At 36.9% G+C, this 27,088-nt stretch overlaps 1 protein-coding gene across 3 annotated transcripts in view; it reads left to right on the top strand.

Annotated features, from left to right (window-relative positions):
* LOC101837173 (contactin-associated protein-like 3) overlaps nt 1–27,088 on the top strand; it is a 148,897-nt gene that overhangs the window by 4,729 nt on the left and 117,080 nt on the right. For all 3 annotated transcript variants that reach the window (XR_005881046.1, XM_040756165.1, XM_040756164.1), the window contains exon 2: nt 10,943–11,053. Coding sequence is in view for 2 of the 3 variants with exons in the window: in XM_040756165.1 (XP_040612099.1) it covers nt 10,943–11,053 (111 nt within the window). In the remaining variant the exon portion in view is untranslated. The remainder of the gene's footprint in view (nt 1–10,942; nt 11,054–27,088) is intronic.

Genomic DNA, 27,088 nt, shown 5'->3' with positions numbered 1-27,088 from the left:
GGAAGAATTTCCTAAAACTGGACTAAAAATGATTCTGTTTTGTTAATGATCACCTGTATAATTACATTGAGAGTGAGTGAATTCATCTAATAATTGAAACTTTGACATATTTTTAATATTATAGGTATAGGATACAGCATCAATTGGAAACATAAACATTTACATAATATTACAAAACTGTCTTTTCCTGTATGGGTATAATTCTTGTGCTAATTTGAACCTTTTTCACATGAAAGAAGTCTGTACCTATTTAAGAAAGCCTTGGAGCCTATGGAGTTTTATAGGATAGCTTATTGCAAAGCCTAAAATGTGCAAACATTGCTAAAACTGAGGAAAAGTTTGGGATTCTCCAATAGAAAAAGATATTATTTATCTTTAAGAAAGTAACCAATTCACCATCTTCTGTTTTTATTGTCTATTAACAATTTTAGGAGCACAAATCATTTTCTAAAATTATAGTAAAAATATAAAAGTTCCACATAGACTTTCAGGTAGTGTGAGCAACAATGTGATAATAATTTGCTATTTTTATGCATAAAATCAGCATAAGATACTTATTAATAATGCCTGGCCTCTTGAAAATTTATTTTACTGCAATAATAAATTATACTGAATCAATACCACTTTTTATTGTTTCTGCTGGAAACAATAAAAATTTATTTTAAAAACTGATTATCTGCATTGGGAAACCAATCTCTAGGGGTCTCTAAATGTTTCTTCACACTTTGGAAGTGAGACATCATCTTTTTAAGGTTGTTTGCAGAACACACAGCAAAGAACATGTGGTGCTAACTAACGATAAAAATAAAGCAAAGTTCTCTCAACTCAATGTTCCTTTCCTTCATTACAATCCACTGTGTGCACAGACGTCTGTGTGCCCATCTGCTACCCCCTTGTGACCTGGAGACAAGGAAATTCATGCAGACATCCATGGTGTTTGCTCTGCTGTAATGAATAAGGTCCTTTTCTTTGACCTGGAAGTCTTTGACTGGTACCTAGGAAACTGTCAGGTTAAGTGTTTTGCTTTTATGTAGAGAAGGATAGCAGAGACTTTACAGTGCTTGACAACACTTGTCTGTGAAATGATCTGCTTTCCAGCTATAATTTAACATGAAATAGAAAATAGTGAGGGCCTATTACCTATGTACTAGCAAACATTTCATATAATTTGTCAGGTATCACAGTTGATGTTGCCTTGATAAGAGGCTAGTAACATTCCTATTTAATAGTAGAGCAGGGTCTGATGCACTCATTTCATCCATTTTTATTGCAGATAAAGTCCTGCTATGATAAAGTTCATTTCATTAGATATTAGAGCTGTTAATCATGTGTGTGTTAATCATATGCATGTGTGATGTGTGTGTATATGTGTCATGTGATATGTGGGGGTATGGTGTGTATGTGTGTATGTGGTGTATGTATATGTATGTATGTGGGGTGAGGAAGGAGGTTTGTGTACATATATATATATATACGTATATATATGTGTGTGTGTGTGTGAGTGGTATGGTATAGTGCATTAGTGCATGTGTGTACATGTGTGTAGCTTGTGCATGTTGCACACAATACAGATGTCTTTCCCTTCTTTGCTCCCTGTAGAATGTACATGTTTAAGTTTACTAGTACAGATTATTCCATTACTTTAAAATGCCAGTCCTATTCACTTGTGAAAAATCTGTTGTCCTAATTAGAGTTTCCTCTGAAGGCTTAGCTTGTGAAGGAAAATGTGCAGGTTGTCTATTCTGGAAGGCTACCTCATAAATGAGTAGTGAGGGCCAGTAGAAAGGAGAATGGAGAAGAAAAATTGGTATAAAGGGGTATCATTGACCTGGTCACTGCTGTGGGCAAGTAGGGCTTGATTTCCTTGGGAATACTTGGAAGCCAGTGAAATACTTCTCAGAACTGCCTTCTTGAGCGACATAAGGGGCATCACTTCTCCCTATCCTGTCATGAGACAAAGCTACTCCTTCTTTTCGTATAGTGAAGAATATGAGTGAGATGCTACTGGATATTATCAGGTATCCTAGGATGTATCTAAGGTATCAAGCAAAAGGATGTGTTTCTTGGTATCTTCAAAAGTGCCACCATGTTGTACATGAGTAGCAGGGTAGCTGATCATTAAATCAAAGGTAAGGTGCAAGAGGTAAGGTGCAAGAGGTGTTACTTATAACCGGTTTTTGTTTGCAAAGTGACTGCATGTTCATTCAGTTTTGACATTATTACACATTGATAGACTTTTTCAATATTTAATTCAAGGTCCTAAGAAAAGCAAACCAGACTCTTCACATCTGATCTCTTTATTGTTTTCTGAGTTTTGAATTCATCTCCCCTTTCATCCTGCTTCACAACAGTATATTTTCCCTCAACCAGATTTTAGTATTTTTCTACCACTGTAGTTTGCATATTCTGTAATGTTAGTATTTTTTCTGCCTCTGTAGCTTGCATATCCTGTGATGTTTCCTGCAGTGGCTTTAATATATTTACCCTGGAATGTTTATTATTCCAGGGTAATAAGAAGGCATTATTGCTTGTGTGATACCTTTTCCATCTATGCTTTCTTATTGATATCTCTTACATAATGGAAAAAGCTCCATAAATCCTTGATGGACATCTCATTGAACTGGGCATGGTACAATGCTATGTATGGATTACTTTTATTTAAAAATATGTCAAATTCACAAGATTGCTATACCGTAAGAGAGGCTATCTTAAATGCCCTTTCCCTATAATGAGATTGATGACTACCTTAAATGCCATCCTAGAGCCTTCACCAAGTAGCTGATGGAAGCAGAAGCAGATTCACAGCTAGAGCTCCTGGAATCCAGTTGTAGAGAGAGAGGAGTGATGAGCAAAGGGGTCAAGACCATGTTCGGGAAACCCACAGAAACAGCTGACCAGAGCAACTGGGAGCTCATGGACCCCAGTCTGACAACTAGGGAACCAGCATAGGACCAAACCAGGCCCCCCGAACATGAGTGTCATTTGGGAGGCCAGAGCAGTCTATGGGGCCTTTGGCAATGGAACTAGTATTTATCCCTAGTGCACTGACTTTGGGAGCCCATTCTCTATGGAGGGATACTCAGAATGTAGAACAATACCCAGAACATAACAAGTGTTCATAAGTAAAATTACCAGCCTGGCAATTTAACTGAGAACTTTCTTTACTGTTCTGTGAAATAATGCACCAGAGTGGATTGAATGGGTCACTGGCACTGATGGTAAGACGAGACCAAATGGCCTACAGTGTTGGTTGTAGCATTTAGAGTAGTATATAGATAAAGCTAAAAAACTAACCTTGATCTAAATATATTTTTACTTTTGCATCTTATACTTTCAATTCAAATACAATTGTATTTATTTCCCATAAACATTTTATTATTTAGTTAGATATAGATTTCCATCCAAACTGTCAAGGTCGTTTAGATCCAGATTCTTCTCTTAACACTTTTCAGATTTCCTAATAGTCACTGTACTAGTTAAGGGTTTTCTAGAGGATCAGAACATGAATACATAATATATGTATGTAACATATGCATGCATATATGTATATGTATATAGACAGTTTATTATAAGCACTTGGCTCATGTGGTTACATCAATACTAAGGGTAAGATGTCAGACTGGAGAGCAACACTCCTATCTGAGGGCTGGTGTTTTAGAAGTCTGAAAACTGATTTCTGAAGAATTCTCTTACTCGAAGTTTTTGTTTTATTCAATCCCTGACTGATAAAGGAGGGCCCCTGACATTACGGAGGTTAATTTGTTTGACTGTATTAATTTCACTGTCACTCTCTGCAGAAATATCTGGAACAAGTCATTCTAGTATGAGGGAGACTATAGTTCAAGGTCAGCCTGGGCTATCATAGTAAGACCCAGTCAAAGCCAAACCAGATCAAACAAAAAGCAAGCAAACAAAAATACCCACAATAGTCACTCAAATATGTGGATACCTTTCAGTTACTCAAGTTGATGGATAAAACTGACATTCACAGATGTGTACTTCGGTTGCGTAAGATCACACTTAGAAGGAGCAAATGAACAAAATGTCAATAGTTAAAGCTGCCATCTTCAATATAATGTTAGACTACTTCACCTCCCAGATTACTCTTGTGTCTCAGATCTTGTCCTCCCAACCCCATTCAATGAGTTATCCTAGAACTCATTATTCTGTGAAACGATGTAATTGGGTTGGAAGATGAACAGATATGAACTGATAATATTTCTTTGTGTCTTCACAATTCATCTTGGATTTCAGTTGCTTTATGACACATTTTTCCATGTCAGTATTTCCTTTACAGTTGGTGGGGACCAAACCAAACTTTATCACTTGTATTTTTCTGTATTTATGAATTTTGACAAAAGGGTAGGTACGCACTTTCTTTATGCTTTTTTGTGAGTATATAAAGATGTTTTTCTTCATTTAGCTTCTTTTTTCAAGTCTTAATTTGTTCTGAGCTTTATCTTCTTTCTGTTTATATTACCTCCTTTAGGTGATTCGTGATATTTGTTATTTCCTTAGACACTTTACTCATTTATATCTTTTCCATGGGAATTTTTCTAAGGGATTCATTACTTCATTTCATTTCCCTTTGATGAACTGTTTTCTCATACCTAACAACAATGTTCCTTTGTATATTGATTTTCTGAGAACTACAAGGTAGTACTAGAGGAATTTTCCCATTATGTATCCAGATGTTATCTTTTCCATTCACATCCTATACTATTTTCTCCTCTAGAATCACATACCTTGTAATAATAAAGTTGCATTTGTGACACAAGACATACGTCGACAGGATCGTACCTACTGTTTTTGAATGCATACTTCTGAAATCTCAAACATTTCTCTATTTCCAGGACTCCATTCTTGGCCAAATAAATTCTGAGATGTCATTTGGTGGTGTCCTCTAGATTAAGATATTTTTCAATAGTTCTTACAATTAAAGTCACTGGTCTTGATGTGTTAAAAATCAGTGTGTTTATTTATAACTTTATGTTCCTTAAGCCTCTTAGATGTCTGGATGTCCACTGCATTACTTAGCACAGACCCATGCAGACACCAAGACTGCAACCTTAGTCTCTGCGAGCCCCTGAGCCCTGCTTAGTTGATTCTGTGGACTGTGCTCTTATGGTGTCCTCAACCCCTCTGGCTCTTACAGTCCTTCCTCCCGATTTCCATAGGGTTTGCCTAGCACCACCTAATGTTCAGCTGTGTCTCTGCAATCTGCTCCCATCAGATACTGGAGGAAGCCTCTCTGATGACAATTGGGCTAAGCACTGATCTATGAGTATAGCACAATACCATTAGGAATCATTTCATTAACCGTTTTTGTTTTTTGGCAAGGAGGATAGTCATGTTTGGTTATACCATAGGTCTCTGGGCCATCCAGCTTTCAGTTCCTGGACATCCAGGCAGTGTCTGGCATGGACTCCCTCTAATGTCATAGGCCTTAAGTTACACCAGTCATAGGTAGGCCACTTCCACAAACTCTGAGCCACAATTGCACCAACATATCTTGCAAACAGGACAGTTTGTAAGTTGAAGGTTTTCTGCCAGGGTTGGAGTCCCAGTTCCACCACTGGAAGCCTTGCTTAGTTACAGAAGATGGTTGGTTCAGGCTACATATCCTCCATTACTAGAAGTCCACATTAGGGTCACCATTATAGGTTACAGGAAGTTTCCACTGCACTAGGTTTCTACATTGCTCCCTAACTTCAGTGTAGTTGAAGTTCTAGCTAGAGCAGTAAGACAACTGAAGGAGATCAAAGGTATGCAAATTGGAAAAGAAGAAGTCAAACTATCAATATTTGTAGACGACATGAAAGCATACCTATGCTCCAACAATTCAAACACTATTTGGAAAGAGAGGTCTGATACTCCCTTTTGTCTTCCTCAGTAAATTACAGAATATCAGTATTTTTCCACATGCCTTCTGAGTATACCAGGTTTTCACACATAAGTCCCAGGGATTTTCTGGGAGCAAATATCCAATAGATCATCATCATCTTTCTCCCTTACCTCAGAGCTACCTGTTCACACAGCAAGGTCCCCTCCAGTGTAACATCCTTCTGTATCTTTTCCTCCCCACCTGTTGCTTCATGTGACTCTCTATGAGTAAGAAGGATGTTTCTTCTATTCTCAAGGCATAAATGACCTTGTGTGAAACATAGTTTAGCATTTTAGCATGGAAGAATGGTGGATCTTTAAATATAACAGAGATTTTTCTTGTTGTAGATATTTAATTTAGTAGTTATGGTGCCTGACATTTATCATCACCAAAGTCTTCACTGAGTCAGTGTGTACAGGTCCTTTGTCTTGGGAATCTGAAGAGTTAATTTCATGGACAATGAAGGATAAGGTTAAAAGATGTTTAATTCAGAGAGAAACCTTGAAGGAAGAGTATTTATTGTAAAGAGAAATCAATTCTTCTTGGGAAGGGTCTTATTTTTCCGTGTTAGTGTTCCTGATTTCATTTTAATCCTGATGTTCCTTTTAATCCTTGCATCTGTTTGTATCCTATTGGCTTTAGGGCACAGTGAGTTGGAAGCTGGAGTTGATGTCTAGAGTAATAAGTTGTAAGGAATAGAAGGGTGGGGGCATTCCACACTTGGTCTTAGCCAAAAGGCTGAGAAATGATGGGTGGGGGCATTCTAATACAAGGTTTCAAAGACATTGCTTGACCAGTGTTCATTGACTTAGGCACATGACATTCAGTAAATGGCAATAAAACCACCATTAAAGGAGGGAATTCATCTGAGAAATGCAGGATCCAACTGTAGGGTAGTGGTAGTGAACAGGAATCAAATAGAGGGAAGGAGATAAGAACTGAGACATCATATTTGACCTTCAGAGTACATTCAATAGAGATCCATTTGGGATGTTTAAGATTCTTATTTGTGTGAGTTGTGCAGTGCAGTGTTTTTAAATGATTTTCGGCTGTGGTGGTCTGTAGAGTGGTTGTCGGATGTGGTCAATAATAAACAGAGGCTGTGAAAATAAGGCTCAGGGAATCAAGAAGGAGGTAGTGCTAGATAGTAAGAGCCAGAGCTTTGGGAGGAAGGGATAAAGCAGTGTCTTTAGAACATAACAAGACTCCTGCACTCATGAACTCACAGCATCTGTAGCTACCTGTAAAGGGCCTTCATAAGAAAAAGCCAATAAGTCAATCTTCCAACAGAGAGGGAGGAAGGGATTCAGGAGCCCTATCCTTAGATGAAGAGCTATTAGTAGTTGTCTACTGGGAGTAATAGCTAATTTTTCTTTAAGTGTTTGGTCCCTTGTAAATCAACTACCCACCAGTAGAAGGGTTATTTTATTTTTTTTATAACTCAACAAGTCACATAACAATTTTGACTTGTTGAGTTATAAGAAAAATAAAAAGAATAGGGCATGAAGTTGGGAAGAGGTGGAATAGATCTGGAAGAAATTACAGGGAAGAGCTGGAGTGAATAGGATCAAAATACAGTGTATGCATTGTAACGTGAATAATATAAATCCAGAGACAGATACTGGTGTCCAAGCTGAAGATCAGAGAAGCAAAGCAGCCAGCTACCAGATCTTATCACTACCTCAGGCTGAAAGGACTGTCCTGTTCTCAGCATGGCTGAAGAAGAAATCTCCGAGACTGACTCTGCTTCTTCCTTATATACCTCTCTCCTCCCAGCCATATCACTCCTGTCTCCACCTCCCTAGTGCTGGGATTAAAGGTGTGTGATCTCAAATGTTGAGATCACCTTTGCATGGGCTGTTTCTTTTTTAGACTGGATCAATTTCATGTAACTCAATGTGGCCTTGAACTAACAGAGATCCATCTGCCTGTCTCTCGAGTCCTGGGATTAAAGTGTGTATCACCACTGCCTAGCTTCTACAGCTAACTAGTATGGCTGACTTTGCATTCTGATACTTCAGGCAACCTTTATTAAATCGCAAATACTATATCACCACAATGAATTATGAAATTCCAAAAGAATTAATAAAATATTATATTAAAAAAGAATTAGTTACATAGTTAACCTGAAGATCTAGGCAGGATATTTGTTGGTATTCATAATAAAGCTACTGCTTATACAAGAATGATAATCCTTCGTGATACATTGATATGGACTAAAACATGGGTTAAAGACTAAAGGCTGAGTACTCACTGACTATCTCTCAAGTATAGGCAATTAACACTCAGACAGGCTTGAACAAGAAGGGGAGTCAAGCCCCTTGATTCATGAAAGCTGAAATGGAATCAGATTCTACCATCAGAAACTGACTTCTCTCCTTTCACACTGGCCCCCTTCTCCAACAGCTACAGCACTAGCTTCAGGCATACTGTTTATTAGCTGCCAGTGATCTGGCAGAGATAGGAGATCCCTGGAGCAATATGGCTAGCAAGACTAGCCAATCAACAAATCCAGATTCAAAGAGATATCCTGACACAATAAATAAAGTGGAGAGTGATTAGCAATATATGCACCAAGTTAAGGCCTCTGCATGCATACATACACATGCACACATACAACCATATACATGTGAATATGTATACACACACACACACACACACACACACACCATTTCCTGAATCAAACAGCAGTTGTAAATGGTTTAGAATTCTTCTTATGCTCCAGTGACCATATTTGTAGGCTATATTTATAATCCAAGAATAAGAAATGACATACAAAACTTTCCTAATCAATTACTGTTGGTATTTTCCTATTGTCTTCATATTTTGGCAGTCTTCACATTTAGCTGTTATGATTCATTGAGTTTATGTAAAGGTCGAATTATTTAGCAAGTTAGATTAGAATTCACTATTTATGAAGAAAACCTTAAGTTAAAGTTAAAATATGTAGAGGGATAATTTTAAGCAAAACAATTCAGTCTAACAATGGCAATACGTGCTTTTAGAAAAGCTGTTGTAATTTAATCATATGTAATGTTATAAAAATCATATTCACTTAGGCAAATTCTATGTCTAAGATTTTGCCCTGAATTTTGTGGTTATTGTTCCCTAGGTCATGTTCTTAACATAACTATTAATTTCATTTCTGTTGCTGAGATATAATACCTTGGGGGGGACAAATTAGAGGATAAAGTGTTTGTTTTTTTTTAAGCTAACAGTTCCAGGTTACAGTCCTTTGCTTTAGGGAAGTCAAAATGGTGGGAGTTAGAGACATGTAGTTAGATCACATCTACAAAGGTAGAGAAGGGATGAATAAACACATGCTTTCTTGCTTTCTTACTCAGTTGACTTCTCTATTCTTACACTACTCCCAGGGAATAGTGCTGCTCACTGTTCTCCCACATCAATTAGCTTAATCAATGTAATTCCCCTACATCATGCCTTCCCATAAACTTACCCAATGTAAAAGAAACACCTCACTGAGATTTTCCAGGTGATTTTAACTTATGTAAAGTTGACAATGAAAGCTAATCACTACACTAAAACATTACTGGGAGACTTCTTGGACCACTTATTACATCTGTCCCATTGAGTGAGTTAACATTTTCCTGGTAATAGCAATATAATTAATTCTGTATGCTTACTTTCTTTCATAAGTTGTAACAAATTTTGCCTACAGACACACTCACATGCACACATGTATATATAACTATACAGTTCTGAATCTGCTAATTATATATTCAAGGCATATCATTAGTCTATTATTAAAACATTTTAATTATATAAAACATTTTAAAATTAACTGATCAGTAATCATTCTGTAAAATAGGAAAATGTGACTTCCTTATGAGAAAATAAATGGATGCCAAAAAACAGAAATGTAACTATCCTTAAGTACAGAGAAGCAACCCAAAGTGCAGACAGGAAAGCTACCCACAGAGAAACAATTCCAGGCCCTCTTGAAGTTTGAAGCATGTGGACTCCAGAAGCAGAGGAGACCCGAGGACCTACATAGATAGATAACAAGGCAGGTAATCTGTCTTAGATATCCCTTAATCCTTTTAATCAATGAAGCAGTATTTCAAAAAAAAAACCCCACAAAATCAGCAAGTGAGGATTGCTCTAATATGAGAGACGTGTAAGAAGTGCTTTGACTGTAAAGCAGGGCCACCCTGGGAAGGTAGAATTACCAGACAAAAAGGAAGAGCCTGTTAGCCTTATCAGCAAGTGTGGTCCCTAGAGATTGTAAGTGTTCCTAGGTACTGTCACTGCAGAGGTCTCAAGAGCAAGTCTTTCTAGCTCTGTACCATACAGTGCTAAGGATGAGTCTTGTATGGTAGGGAAGTCTGATTTGAATACAGACTATCTTATTTTGTTTAGGGTCACTGTTTATGTACCTGAAGAATTCAAGCATCAAGTTTTGTTTATAATAGTCATATGTTACTGACATACTCAGACACCTTGTATAATCAGAAAGAAAATGTAGGGCATGAGGAAATGTTGATGCTTATGTTGGTGGATCCATTTTTGTTCTACACTAGGGTAAAGATTATACAGCTGTATACATTAGTCAAAGCTAAGAGAACTGTATACATTTTAAACAACTTAAATTCAACAACAATTTCACACTAAATTATAATGTAACACGGATATTAAAATTTAGAATACTAAGAGAGTGATGATTACCCTGCATACAAATGTGTGTGTGTGTGTGTGTGTGTGTGTGTGTGTGTGTGTGTGTGTTGTTTATGCGGGTATTTGCTGGTGTCTGAACCACCTTATTTTTTTTCAAATGGGTTTCTTAACCTGGAGCTCACAGATTCATCAACACTAGCTAACCATCAAGCCACAGGGACCATTCTGTTTCTGTTTCCCTGGCACTGGGATTTCAGACATGTCTTGTACATGGATGCTAGAGATCTGAACTAAGATCCTTCTCATACTTTCCCAGCAATCATTTTACTGACTGAGTCATCTCCCCAGCCTCCACACTACTTTGTAAAGCTATGATGGTCCTACAGCCTATGTGTTAACATATCCCGTGCTTTTCTCTGGCAGACAACTGTGCTGCTCCACTGGCCTCTTCTTTGCCTCAACTGTCCTTCAGCAGCTCCTCCCAGCTGTCCAACAGTCATGGCCCTGGCTTTGCAAGACTGAATCGAAGAGATGGTGAGTGTGATTTCTGCTTCATATTGGTCCATGGTGAATCCTTTTGCATTTTCATTTAATAGAATAGTCATAATTAATTGATGCTTTGTAGGAGGAAATGAAATTCCAAATAAACATATTTATTTTACACTAGAAAGTTTGAGGATGCATTTGGCATGAGAAATTGATCCCTGTCATCTTCTAATTGGTCTGGACCTCTGGCTGGTTCTCCCTTTGAACAACCTCCCTCCTTACTGACAGTATTTAAACAGTTGAATCTTTTAAAATTTAAGAATTTACTGAAGGTTTTGATATCACTGTGTTCTTTTGCTTGTCTTAAATTTTCTTTCATGTTTTTTCCTGCTTCATGTATCCATTTCTTTTATATGTTACCACCAGATTATTTAATTAATTTTATTTGTACAAGAAAGTTGGAAGAAAATGGGAACATTGAAAAATATGATATTTTAATTACAGTTCCCAGTTTCTCACCATGAATTAATTTTTTTAGCATACAACAAAGAAGAATAAGCATATAATGTTTTATTCATGCTCCATGGTAGATATTGTAGTTATATTTGTAAGGACATCTTATAATGAGTGTATTTTCTCCTGCATATGTTTAGGCTGAAATGTAGGAAATCAAATATCAACTTGCTGTGTGCTATGGTCTGGATAAGTGTCCTCTAAAGACCCCTTTGTTAACAGCTTATTAGTAAACTATGTTACCATTGGGTAGTTATAGTCTTTAAGTAGTAGGGCCTTAAAGGAAGAAATTAAATGATTTCAGCATTACCTAAATGTTTCCCTCTGCTTCCTCACGACTATGAGCTAAGGGATTTCCCCACTTTATGGCCTCACAATGATTTATTGCCTCACCATGATAAAAAAAGCTAATTGGGCCAAGCAACCCTAAACAGAGACATCAAAACTGTGAGCTAACATAAATACTTCCTCTTCTTAAGTCAATTGTCTCATTATTGTGTTATAGTAGTAAAATGATAATATTTATAAAAAGGGACCTTTAATACTGACAATGTACCTTCCAGGCATTTTTTTCTAGAGAAAGCTAATACGAAGATTGTGTGAGTAAATCCCTTGGGGCACATGTAGCCATATCTCTTCTTAATGTCAAATCAAATTTTGTATTAAAGCTCAGGACTGTGAGGATTCTCCATCACAGGGAATGTTTTTATTATTATTCTTGTTCAAATTCTTGCAGCTCATACAACACTAAAGCATGATATCAATCTTAATAAAATTTATTTTCATGTAAATGAAAGAAAAATAAGACCAACTTTATTAATTTTATTATTTTAATTAACTATCAGTCAAGTGGATGACAGTTCATTGTCATTTTAAATTAGTTTTGATATTAGTTCCTCTATTATGTTAGCTTATCCTGTGATATTCAACAAAGGATGTTCACAGTGGGAGTGATATATTGGAGGTTATAGATTATCTCTAGGGTTTTAATTAACTGTTATTAGATTTACAGTAGTCTTTAGAAGAGTTACTAAACAAGTATTCTGATAGTAAATAATAAAAACAATAAATAAATGACCTTATGCCACAGACATGAAATCTGTTCTCATTGCAGTATAAAGACTGCAGAGTTCAAGTTACCAGGTTGGAAACAAGTAACCTTCTAGTTATACAACCTTGTATTCTCTGTTCCCATGGGATGGAAAGTACTGTGACAGCATCTGTGGTTGTTACTAAAACTCCAGTGTGGGGGATGAGAAAGGTGACTAAAGAATGAATTTTCTCTGACACATTTTAAGGACCCAACATCTACATCTCCCTTAAAGCACAAGGAATTTGTTTTTCTTACCTTCTTGTCATAAAAATTAATATTTTTCAGAAAAGTTAGTTTTTTCCCCAGTAATAGGTAAACATCTTGTCTCCAAAAAGATGTTGGGCCCCCCAACAATGAGTCTGCCTGAACTGTTGTAACACCACTAAGCTGACAAACAACCACCAAAAGATCAGCTTTGGACTAAAAACTGCTCAGAACAACTTCAAAGCAGTTAGCTAAGATGGTCCAGTCTCATAGACTACTTCAATCGGGAATTGACATAAGCCTTGCATTCTCCCATCAGCTAGTTCTCCCAGACCTTGATCATTATCTCAAAAATTTCAGGATACCCTAAAGATACCATTGTCCCCAGACAACAGGAAGTAATTTTAAGAACATGATTCCCACATATCCAAAAGGTGGGCTAGATAGTTTTTAGTCATTCGATGTATGCTTGTCATTGTTGAGGGAGGGTTTTTCCTGATCATGGTCAGGAAAAAAGCTAAACAAAGAAGATTAGACTCAGGGATCTGTTCCTGAAGGGAAAAGGGGAGGAGGAACATAGTATAGAAATGATGGGGGGAAAGGATTGTTGAGGCTACTTTTGAACTAAAAACAACTACTAGTCTCAAATATTTTACATTGGTATGGATTTTTGTATATTGATACAAATTTAAGGTTATTTTTGTTATTCTTATATATGTTTCTACTCTTCTTTAAGGTATTTTTGTATTACCCATACAAATTTAAGGTTATTTTTATTTTAACATACTGTACGTATGTTCTACTCTTGTTTAAGGTATTGTATCTATATAGCTCATTTTAAAATTTAATGTAAAGTTATAGTACTGAAAGGCTATTATTACAAACTGTTTAAGATAATTAAAAAATGTAGGTTAGCAGTAATCTATAACAATTAAATTTTGTGGTCATGTTAGGTATGTTTTCAAGGTCAAACATAGATATATTTTAAGTAGTCAGATGGTCTTTAAATACTTTAGAGACCTACAGAATATGGCATTTAAGATATTTTAATAACATGAGGCTTTTCATGACAGTGAGACATGTCTGCCCCTGGAAGCACCAATTTACTTCAAAAAAGGATGATGGGCATTGAAGAACATCCATATGGAATTTGTTTTTATTGTGGTAAAGTTAGCTACTGGGCAAGAAATTTCCCATGCCTTAACTGTTGACAGTATGGTGTCCAAATTGGACAAGCAGGGTACAAATTGACTGTGAAACTTTTCCAAGATAAGTTAGAACAGTCTTTCAAAATTCCTGATTCACAGAAAAGTCTGTTAGATATTCTAGGCCTGTAGACCAAAGATGGATGCCCTAATGATGCAGAGAAACCTTGGGGGGTAACTCTCTAGGCAGCCAGATGTCTGTCATTTCTACAGTTTTGGAAGTTGTTTGCTCTACAGTTCCTGGTTATTCAGGTAATATTATGTCCTTCTTGAGTCTTTGATGAGGTTTTTTAAAATTTATGATAGAAAATAAATTAGGTACAAAACTTTGAATTCACCAAAATAGAATAGAAAATAGAGTATTTTCTCTGAATCTGCCAAATACTACTAAGGGACTGAACATTGTGAATGTTTTTATTACTTGATAATTGTTCTTATTGTATATAGTTTTACTACATTAGAATTGAAACCTTTCCTTTTTATTCAAACAAAAAGGCGAAAATGTGGGAGAATTGTTCATATGGACATTCCACTGTGCCAATAAAGCTACCTTGAATCAAAGAACGTAGTCAGCAATTGGCTGATCATAATCAGCCATAGAGTTGCTAGAGGCCTGAAGGGGTCTACTAGAGAGGTACAGGAAGAGAGAAAAGGGATTCTAGAGTGATTTCTGTAGCTGGTGGATCAGGAAAAACTTGGAGAGAAGGTCAAACAATTGACTATCTGCTTTATCTCAATTTCTGGCTCCCAAGTTTTTTTTTATACTGGAACAATTTAGGTAATCATTTCAAAGTTGGCCTTTATATATTTAGTTATCTACTACTGAAAAAATTAACTGTTCTGAGAAATATTAATTCTTATAGCAATTATGTCAAAGTTGACATCAAATAACTACAAAAGGAGGGGCATATTCCTTGTACTTAAAGAGAGATTTCAACATGTGATACTAAACCTTTGCTGAGCTTCACTGAAATCTTGCCTTATCAGAAAGTGCCAAGACAGGACAGTGAGTGAGGTTCTGGCCTATGCCCAGGTTCTGTAAGCATGTGCTATGTGCCTGGGTAGGCTGAGGAGGGCCCATGCTACAGAGAAAATGGGGGACAAGTTAGGGTACTAAGATTTAGAAAGACATTGTGTGCCAATGTGGCAAGAAAGGTGAAGCCTGTAACTCAAGAGCAAATTCTTACAGCCCAGATTCGTATTCAAAGCATGAAGCTCTTGCTATTGAAACCAAAAGAGTTCTCATACGTCTTAAAACTCTTAAAAACTCTAAAGTACAGAATGGCTTCATGTCTGCAGGCATCCTCTAGTTCTTCCTCCATCAGAACTCATGGATAGTCACACTCATCTGTTAGACCTCCCAGGCCTGTTTTACGGGGAGTCCAAGGTATGGCTAGGAATTCTTTCAACGTGATTGATGGAAGAAAACCACTCATATCCCTACCAAAGAATGAGTTCATGTTTCCCCCATGACTTTCTTGTAATCCTTTCCAGTCTTCACAGATCTCCTCAATCTATATTCATAGTTCTTCATAGGTATAACATCTTACTTGTTAACATTGACTACTTGATTCCGCTTGTGGAGTTCTCAGCTGAAACTGACTAGAAAAGAATCCTTGTATGCACAGAAACATGTGAAATTGCTTGTGACTATGTCATAATATAGCAAGCTGTTATTTAAAGTGACTAAGTAAGCATGTCATCTCTCCAAGAAGTTATACATTTACTATTTTTAACCTCATGAAAATCAAAGACAGAATTGTGAATTACGTTTGTGCCAAATGTATAAGGAGGTGGGGTACAATAAGATGTCACTCTTCTGAGCAGAACAAGTGTCTCTTCCACCCACTTGCCTTGGCCAAAATCAATGAAGTTGAAATTCATGTTTGAACATGATCTCACAATGGTTAAAAGCACATAAGAAGCTAATAAATTATGACCAATATGTGTCACTGTAATATAAATCACACACTTTATGAGGAATAAAGATGATTATTTATTGTGGAAGGTGCTTACAAGAGAAACCGGCAACCCAGGTTGGTCTCAGCAACTTCTGAGACTCGACTGGAATACTGAAAAAGAGAAAGAGCGTCTCTCCTCCCAGTCCTTTATTTCCCATGTTCACATGTGCCTGTAGCCACACCCAAAGCAGGTGTGGTCAGCAGCATATCTCTCCCTACAAATATGGAGTATTGATTTATGTCAAGAACCAGTTATTCACATTTGATTAAGTTAGCTTATGGGGAATGTATCTGAAAATGACTATAGGTTTTTAGTTGGTCCCAAATGGCCTGTTGCCCAGCAAGTGAAATCAATGTCTCACCTACCAAAATCTCAACATACATGGAAACCAAAAATTGATTACAATGGGCGTCTTAAACTATGGTTCCAGATTTGAGTTCCTGGGAGCCCTGGATATCCTCACAATATGGGCCAGATGGATGCACCTGTGTCTGCCAATCTATACCATTGTATTTGGAAATTATTGTACTTCCAGAATTAGGGCTACATCTTCTCATTTCTAGAATACAAACTAATATTTTTTTATATTTCTACTCACCTTCTTTGTATCTTCCATTATTTGATATAAACATAGCTAGCTCATCTTCTCTCCATGGCTTCCTTTCTGCAACAACTTCTCAAAGAGGTATTCAGTAGTTATAATCTCCAGTTTCCTGGTCATGTGCAGTTATTCCCTAGGAATCCATAATGATGGTGTACATGTCCTGTAGCAAGTTGATAGACAGTTTGAGAATAGCTAGTTAGACTTTGATAACCTTGGTAATTTATCTTACTTTCATTCAACTATTCTGTTACAGTAAAAAGCCCTGTTTGCCAATCACCAAATCCCAAATAAAGTTTCGTTTGCAGCTCAAGCATTGTAGAGGAAATAAAAGGATGGAAACTTGGGGCAGAAATATCCAACGCCAGAAAATATGAATCATTTATACTTTTATGAAATATCAATAATTTCATTAAACATAAGAGACAAAGCACAAATATCACTACTCTAGAATCCATAGCTGATCAGCTCAATGTCTCATTTGTGATGCAGGGAAATTTCACGGAAATATTTTAAAGTTCTGAACCTTTAATATATAAGCTCACTTGAAGATAAATTGACCTGCTATAAATTTTAATATGCTCAAAATGGTTTGCATTCCTGTACCTTTCATACTGCTTGACTTGAAGCTAAGAATAACTACAGGGCATATGTCATGCAAAATAAAACTTAATATAAATGAACAGCTTTGAGACAAAAATAAGATTGTTATGAGGATTACAGAAAATGTGTTCATGACTGGATCAGAGGAATTCAGTGTAGTCACTGAAACCAAACACTGAATTATGTTAGCATCATATGTTTTATTCTTTCTTTATTTATATATTTGCATTTGTGTGGATGCTATGTATATGTATGTCTTCTGAGTGTGTGTACATGAACTAGTATGTGAAGGCCAAAGGTTGCTATCTCTTTTCTTAGTCTATCATTGTTCCCTTTATTTTTTGAGACCATGTCTTTCACTGAATGTGGAGTTCATGATTTAGGTTTAGACAAGCTGGCCACTGAGCCCCAAGGAACCTGATGTGTTAGCTTCACCAGTAGTGGAATTTCAGGCACAGGCAAAAGCTGCAATCCCTGGATTTCTGTGTAGATACTGGTGACTGGTCTCAGCTCCTGATGCCTTCACAGCAATTACTTTATCTTACTGAGCCATTTTCTTAACCTATATTCACTTCAAAGTAACTTTTCAGGGATGACAAATGAAAAATTTTGAAAATTAATGCATAGTTTGAAGCATATAATATAGAATAATTCAAATTATTTTCTAAAATATGGGAAATCCTTACTATTTGGAGTGAATATTTACTGTGCATTAGGAAAATGATATCTTTAAATGATAAATGCATACAGCTACTAAGGCCTGGTTTCTCCATGATCAGTAATTGACTTCCAGGACATAATTATTTAGTCATCATTGCTGACTACATAAAACTACTACACTTGTTAATAAAATGGTCTGTAATTTATTTAGTTTTCAGATACACTCAGAGGTGAACTGGTTTCACCTTTTGTGTTAGATCTTCCCTTGTGTACTCTAGTTATGTCTGTGTAAAATAAATTTATGAAAACCTAATGTCTAATTTTAGTCAATTTCAACAACTAGAAAACTTTATTCTGTGACTATGCTTAAGCTGAAATAGCCATTGTGCACATTATTTTGTGTACTGGCTAAAGACATATTTGTGCTGTTCAGGCTCTCTCCTGTAGGTATTTTATTAGCAGGTTCAGTCAAAGTTTATTTTGCTTTTCTTCATATTTCCTGCTTCTTACTCTGGTTTTCATAAAGATAAGCCTTTCTAAAATAGGGCAAAGGGCTTTCTTTGGGGTAGTCTCTCACTCTTATCTGATTTTTATGTAAAATGATAAGCTAGAGTAAGCAGTAATTTATTTCAAGGTAAGAAAATACAAGATGCCTAAGAATTTCCTCCTCTCAATTTTCTATATACGTTTTTTATTTTAAAGACTACCTTCTTTTAAAATGTCCTAAGATCAGGCATGCATCAACAGCCCTTCAGTTTCTGTCCTCAGCTGTGCTTTCAGACCCTGTCTAGATAAGGCTTCCACTGGGATGGAGTTGCATTTTGTGTTAAAAATCCAGTCTTATGGAAGAAAGCACATTCACTTCTGTTAAAAGTTTGAAGTTAGAGACCTCTGAGGTTTCATAATGGGACTTTCTGAGACATGTGTTTTGTATCTCATGGTGCCACCATTTTGACATAAAAGAGCACATAGTGTTTTGTTTTGTTTTTTTCAAAAAATGGTGCCTTGGCTACTTACATACTGAGAAGGGTGTGAGCTTTCTGCAACTATAACAAAATACTTGAACTTATAAAGAGAAAATTTTACTTTGGATCAAGATTTTGGAGCCATCACACCACGATTTATTGGCTCCCCTATACATTGGTTCTGCAATGGAATATCCTGATGAAACACCTATTTGAGCAAAGCCATATACCTTACGGCCATGGAGCAAATACAGAAAGGTACCTGTATCTCACAATCCCTTTCCAGGACACAGCCATGATGAGCTAATGATCTCCCATAATGCCCCACTTCTCAACTGTTCCACTATCTTCCATTAGTACCACCCCAGGGACCAATTAAAGTTCACAGACCTTTGGGAGACATTTATACAAATGCCAAACAATAAATACACCTTGGCTAAACAGAGGAAACACATTGTCACTTAATATTTCAAATCCTTTGACCTTGTAATTTCAAAACCCACTAAAATCATGTATACAGCTCTTATTATGACACTTAAATGAGACTCTTATGAAGCCCATGTACAAAAATATAAACAGAAACCTAAGATTATTATTGTCTTGATTAGTTTCTATTGCTGTCACGAGATACCATGACCATAGCAGGAAAACATTTAATTGGGTGGCTTATAGTTTCAGAGGTTTATTCCATTATCATAATGGCAGGACATGGTGGCATGCAGGCAGACATTGTGAGGGAGAAGGACCTGAGAGTGGAGAAGGAGCTACATCTTGATCCTCTAGGCAACAGCAAGTGGTCTGAGGCACTGGGCATGGCTTGAGCATATATGAGACCTCAAAGCCCACCTCCACTCCCTATGAGTTTATGGGGTCCAATTACATTCAAACTACCACAACTATCAAGAATGAAATCTGGCATGAAATTTATTTGTGGATTAAAGGTCATACTTACCCACAGTTCAGAGGGGTTACTGTGTGATTGTAATTGTTGGTGATTAGAAGAATATGGGAATCAGTTAAAGAATTCTTTTAATGATTGCATAAAATAACCAGTATTTAAAATGAAGGACTTGAAACATGGGAAGCTTTTTGTAAGCTGGATGGCAGTAACAAACACTTGAGACTATGACAGTTGTTCTGGACCAGAACTACTCTGTGTGACTCTGCGGACACACCCTTCCAGGAATGTATATATCTATTTCCTTTTCTGTACAAATAATTAATTTAGCAAAAAAGAGATCAGTACTGGGTCAACCTGAAAACAATGTATAAATTTATACCTTTATTTAATAACTATAACAACAGTATATTTATAGAAAACATATTTGACGCTAATTTTTCACACACAGAAACTATATGTATCTTGGAGCCAAACAGACATAACAAATCTATGTAGAATAGAATCTAATGTCAGTAGGGCAAATGGTTTCTACTTCTTGAAAATTATTGTGTAGTACAGAGAAAAAAAATGTCAAATTTTACCTTGTAAAATTCCAACTATCAGACCAGTGAGATGACCCAGTGAGTAGAGGTGCCTGCTGCCTGAAGTCCCAAGTTCCATCCCTGGGGTATATAGTGGGTGAATAAAACTGACATCCTTAAGGCATCTTCTGGCCTCCACATGAAGCCATGGTATGTGTGCTCTCATACACCCAAATACTTTGACAAACATATATATGCATAAATACATCTAATTAAAAATTTATTCCAAGTATATGTTTGCTACAGTAGTGAGATTATAACATAAACCTTGGTAAAGATGAAGCTTCTAGTCTATTCACAACTCTCTCTAGCCTGCTTTCTTAATCAGATGCCAAATTCTCAGTTTTCTATTTGAGATAGTTTATTTATAAAACCTTTCTGCTTCATTTCCATGGACCCTAACCCTAACCCTTAATGTCTTACTCTAATAGCCTCATGACAGATCAACTTTTTATTTTGTATTTATATGTATATGTATGTATATACATGTGTGTATATGTATAATTATATGTTTATGCATGTATGTGTATTGTGTGTGTATGTATGTATGTGTGTGTATATATGTATACATGTGTGTATGTGACAGCATGTCTAATTTATGGGGAAAAGTTGATAAGTAAATGTGTACTGTTACATATTACTCTGTACTTGGATGTAGTGGGAAAACTCATAATATAAATGCTTGCTGTAAAAATGAGAGAGGTATGCAAACTTTCTTCAAGACACCCATAATTCCTATAAGTATCGACTCTGTGAGTGGATGATACTCTCTGGATGCAAAGCTCATTGACTTTCTTTACCAGTACCCTGAAAATTCAGTCTTTGCTCCTAACTAAGGTTGTTAGGAGCCATCCTACCCAGGGAGAAAAATATTGCTGCAGAGACTATGAGCAAAGACAGAAAAATGCTCAGTAAGACCAAAAGTATCTACCAGATTTGATTAGGGTAAAATAAATAAAGTAGAAAATGAACCAAACTGGTTGAAGATGGATTATTTTTTGTTTTATTTATGTTGTTTTGTTTTGCCATTCCCCACTGATGCACATTACTCATGAAAATGTGCCAGTTTTCTGCTTTATTTTATATGAGTGCACCCCCAAAATTTGGTACCATGAATGGTATTGCAAGGAAGTGGCAAAATCATTAGACCATGAGGCCTTACAGGGAGGTACGTAAGTCTCTAAAGACATAAGGGAATGTGGGACCTTGGTCTGTTCCTCTTCCTGTCAGCTTTTCTGCTCATGAAGTACTCTTCTCTGCTATGTGCCCCTTGCCAGAGGTCAAATGCAATGGGGACACTTGACTATGGGCTCAAACTTTCATAACTATGAGCCAAGCCTTCTATTTTTATATTCTTAATAATTATCTTGGGTATTTTATCATACTGATGTGAAGAAGACTAAAGGACCCAGAGACTAAGAAATCTCAACGGTGTTAAAACTTTAGTACAAATCTTTCTTAGTTATTATTGCGACTAAATACCTAGCCAGAAGCAACTTGAGCAGGGAATGGTTTATTTTGACTCACAGTTTGAAGGGATACAGTCTATCATGGTGATGAAGGCACAGAAGGCAGTTGGTCACCTTACATCAAAAATCATGAAACAGAAACACATGAAGTAAATCTAGGCTATAAAATATCAAGGCTTGCTCTTTGTGACTAACTTTCTTCACCTGTTAAGGGTTCCTCAACCTTCCTAAAGACTAATGTTGACTGGGGATCAAGTGTCAAAGCACAGGTGCTTATGGTGGACATTCATATTTAAATAACAACTCTGGCTTCACGCTTGATCTTCCAGTATCATCTTAGTGGAAATCTCCACTTAAGTTCAAGTATATAAGTGTTTACATGCAAGTGACTCTTGCAGAAGAGTCAGCCAGTCCTCTAGGAAGTCCATATCATATCCTGATTATAGTAGGGTTCATTAAATCAGACTAGAACACAGTGCAGCAACTACAGGAAAGGATGACCACAAATATCTTGAACTGGTCTGAGGCCCTTCTTGTGACCCGTTTCAGCATCAGCTAGAGCTGAAACTCCCATTTAACAACTCCCTCTGTGATGGAAAAAATGAAATTATATTTCCCACCCAACTCCATGGTTGAAAATACAAGATTCAAACTGATATGCTCAACGGTAAAGTAGATATTCAATATTTTCTACAGTATGAATGCTCATTTCTGAAGCAGAAATGCCACTGTGTGTATGTTTCTGTTTCCTTAAAACCACAGAAACTCAATGAAAAAATACTTGTGCCAAAAAACTTTACATTCTTCCTCAGAGTGAGGATACCTTTTGGGTGAAATCCAAGGACATCAGAGATGTGGAATCAAGCCCTGTTGACCACATTCTCCTAAGACAAAATGCAATCAGACCTCAGATTTTATGTGTGTTATTTTAGGCAATTCAGTATTCTATTGTATGCTGTATATAAAACAGCTCTGTGTGATTTTTGTATCCTTGAGATATTTGGAATTGCCTGGCAAAATCTCAGTGCCATTCCCAGGAGCCTTCAGTTATTTTATCTATCACCACTGTGAGTTATTGCCTTTGTTCATACATTCTATTAAATATTGATTCATGTCTATTTCTGTTTGCTTATGCATGTTCACACAAGTGGGTAGAGACTAGAGGTTGTTCCTCAGGGACTCTTCACTACCTGGGTAGGCCAGGGTGTCACACTTGTCTGGGACTCTCGAAGTAGACTGGATTGGCTGGCTAGTGGCCCTAAGGATTCACCTTTCTCCACCTCTCCAGTGTCCTGGTGCTGAGATTACAAACATGCACCGCTATGCCTGACCTTTTTATGAATTCTGGGAATTCAGCTCAGATCCTTGTGTTTGCAAGGCAAGTACTTTTTTTTTTTTTTTTTTTTTTTTTTTGGACTGAGCAATCCTCCTAACCCTGGCTTTTTTTTTTTCTTCAAGGCAGAGTTTCTCTGTGTAGTTTTATAGACCATGCTGGCCTGAAACTCCTGGCTTATTTTTTTGTTGTTTTTTGAGACAGGGTTTCTCTGTATTGTTTTGAAGACTGTCCTGGAACTCACTCTGTAGAGCGGGCTGGCCTCGAACTCACAGAGATCTGTCTGCCTCTGCCTCCCAAGTTCTGAGATTGAAGGCGTGCGCCACCACCGCCTGGCAACTCCTGGCTTATTTTTAAGATAAAAATTGTGACTATTCCTTTCCAAATTCCTGATTCTTGACCCACACATAAGCCAGTCATGTTAGCAGTGAATACTCATTGTGCTCCTTTGTGGGAGAGGCCCTCGACAACAAGGCTCCACCACCCTTCAACTGTTGCTTCCTTTGAGCTCTCATTCTTCCTATGGGCTCTCATCCATCTGACCTGCATCCACCTGCACTTGCACGATTGGCATTTTCTAGGGTGTCCTTCAGGAGAACTAACTCCCATTTCAGAGTCTTAAAATAAATATTAGGTCCTTGGTGAAACATATCCTATTTCCTACTCAATCGTAAACAAAACCTCTCACCACCCTTTAAAACAGGAGCTAGAAAACTTTCTGTTTTGAAACAAATAAAAATATTTCTGGTTTTGAGGCTCACATAAAATCTCTCACTTTACTTATCTCTTCCAGGTCCTCAAATTAAAAAAAATGTATGTCCATTCTTAATTCCCTAATTGTATGAAAATAGCTCATAATCCATATTTTGGCTCCAGCTTTTCTAAAGCAAGCTAAATATGACTAATTATCCATGCAAGCTAAAAATGACTAGTACCCTCCTCACCACCAAAAATATTCTCTCATAACACCACATGCCAGCAAACTTACTTCACAACTCTGTAGTTTTATTCTTCATCCAGTTCTAAATTTCCTGAAGGAAGAGAGTAATCTTACTCTTTATGAGGTGTAATAAACTTAGAATCATATGGTTGTTTTGTTGTTGTTGCTGCTGAGCTTCTTTTCAATCTTACTTTTATTGGTTGCATAACTTTGGATAAATACTAAAATCATTTCACGTTATTATATATTTTATTGTGAGAATGTATTGATTGGCCCAGTAGCATTTGATAGGAGTCTGTAGTCATGTACCTTCCTCTGTCAGTGTGAAATGGAAGGGCAGGAGTTAAAATGAGATGAATATTCTTGCCAAAAGCAACTTAACACTGGTTTGGCTGATGTAAGTGTGTATTTCCAGTAAGTGCTTGCATTATCTCTCATTTGTAGCCAGGAGCAATACTTTATTAATGACTTAGGAGAGCTTTATATACCCACAGCCATGGATTCTGATGGAAGAATCCAACCAGAGTCAGGTGTTCAGATTAGAATGGAAGTCAGCATTGGTGTACAGAAATTAATTTCATTGAATATAGTTCAGAAATGCATACAACACATTGAAAGCACAAAGCAAGTGAAGACACATTGGTTGTCATTCCCTCCACTATGGTAACTTTAAAACATGGGTTCTGGATATTTATAAAGACATTGGATATAAAAAATATTTCTTATGTTAGAAAGTATAAGGGCATGTCTATAGAGAAGGCTCGGTGACTAAGAGCATGTACTGCTTTGACAGAGGACCCAAATTTGTTTCCTAGAACACATATCAGGTAGCTTACAATAGCCTATAACTCCAGCTCCAAGGAGATCCAATGTCTCTAGCCTCTCTGGGCATATGTACTCAAATACAAATCCATTTACACACACACACACACACATACGTATATATACATATATATATGGTTTAAAAGAAATTATAAGTCCTAGTAGAAACTTAGCAATATATCTTAAAATTATATTTCCTTACATTGGAAAAATGACCCTTAAAATGGTTTATTCTAGCATATGATCATTAACTATTAGAGATTCCAATCATCCAGCTCAGCACAGAACCACCACACTCCCCTCATACAAGACCTTCACAGCAAATTTAACAAATGATGGCTAGTTTAACTATGTTATAATCCTTAGGGAAAATGTAAATATTTTTTAAAGAAAGTAGACTGAAGACTGTTAGTTGATTGAACAGTTCATACATTCAAATGACTAATATTCACTAAAATTGTTATTTTTAAGCATTTCATCCCAATGCAGTTTTCTGTTATATTGGTGACATTAAATAAGAAAGGGATAAGCATTTCATCATTTTCTTAATAAAATAGTCAAAGCAGGTAAATGGAATAAGTAATATGAAGAAAATAGAATAGAACCGAACAGCAGATTCATTTGTTCTTGTTGTCTCTAGCTACATCTAAATCAGCCCTGTGTTTATCTGTTTTGGTGTTGGTGTGGATCTCTTTAGACCTCTTTCTAGTATGAATAACAAAGAAATGAACATTTAAGCTTTATAGTGGACATAAACTTTCATGGATTGGAATTTGCAGTTTGTACAATCACTTTAAGACATAACTATTCATAGTAAAATAGCATTGTATATAGCAATGAAATCTTAAACAGTATTAAAATACTACCCATAATGTCTTCACATCCTTAACATTCTACTTGTGAATTGCCATCTTGGAAATCTCCTCATACTCTGTTCTCAGGACTGCCACCACATTCTCTCATAGTCTTTTTTCTTCTAAAGATACTGTCACTTCATTCCTTACTATTGCACATAATAATTCATCTGTCATATAATACTTGGCAAATATGTTACAGAGATTTTAAAAAATGTGTGTGTGAAATACTGGTCATTGTATTGACAACTTCCGCTTCACAATGTACATGCTCCTACCGTAGTCTTCCTGACTTATGCATTTCAAAAGCCCAAAGGTGAATGACACTAGACCTACAAAAATTCAGGATGAAGTGAAAACTAAGAGTTTGCTTTACAGTCCTGGATTGGTTTCTTAGTTACTTTTCTATTGCTATGAGAAAAAGAAATCATGAGCAAAGTAAAGCACTTAGTTTAGGGTTCACAGTTCCAGAGGGTGATAGAGTCTATGGTCATCATGGAAAAAAAAGCAGGCAAGAGGCACTGAAGAAGTAGCAGAGAGCTTACATTTTTTTTCACTTTTTTTTAAATTTTATTTTCCAGTTTAAATTTAGATAAGAATCAAGGTTGCTTCACAAGTCAGTTCCAGGTCCCTCTCCCATTCCCTCCCTTCCTCCCGTGCCCTCCCCTCCCCTCTCCCCCGTTATCCTCTCATTTCTCCAGGGAGGGTGAGGCCCTCCATGGGGGTGTCCATAGTGTGTCATTTCATATAGGGCAGGGCCTAGACCCTTTCCCAAGAGTTCTGGGTGAGAGTGCACCTCACATTGTTCTATTGGAGTCCAAAGTCCGTGTGTATACTTGGGATGGGTACTGATCTGCTGCCCAAGGCTCAATAGATTCCCTAGGCCTCTTCACTGACACCCAGATTCAGGGGGGTCTTGATCAGTCCCATGCTGGCTTCCCAGGCTAATGCCTGGGATTCAAGAGTTAACCTTTGTCTGGTCAGCTGTTTCTGGGGGTTAAACCAGCCCAGTCTTAATCCCTTTGATCATCAATCCTCCCTCTCTGTTACTGGCTTTCTTGAGTTCAGCTCAGTACTTAACCAAGGGAGTCTGCCTCTTCTTCGATCAGCCACTAAATAAAGTTTCTGTTTCCCAGACTCTCTGGCCATAGGATTGTAGGCTGGCACTCCCCAGATCTATGTCTAAAATCCATATATGAGAGAGTACATGCCATGTTTCTCTTTTTGTGACTGGGTTACCTCACTCAGGATGGTTTCTTCTAGTGTCATCCATTTGCCTGCGAATCTCATGATTCCATTATTTTTCTGCTGAATAGTACTCCATTGTGTAGATGTACCACATTTTCTCTATCCACTCTTCAGGTGAGGGACATCTAG

The sequence above is a fragment of the Mesocricetus auratus genome, unplaced genomic scaffold, assembly GCF_017639785.1.
Source record: "Mesocricetus auratus isolate SY011 unplaced genomic scaffold, BCM_Maur_2.0 Super-Scaffold_100013, whole genome shotgun sequence".
Taxonomy (NCBI): domain Eukaryota; kingdom Metazoa; phylum Chordata; class Mammalia; order Rodentia; family Cricetidae; genus Mesocricetus; species Mesocricetus auratus.
Note: the sequence above shows the minus strand (reverse complement) of the source record. Positions and strands in the feature narration are given on the sequence as shown.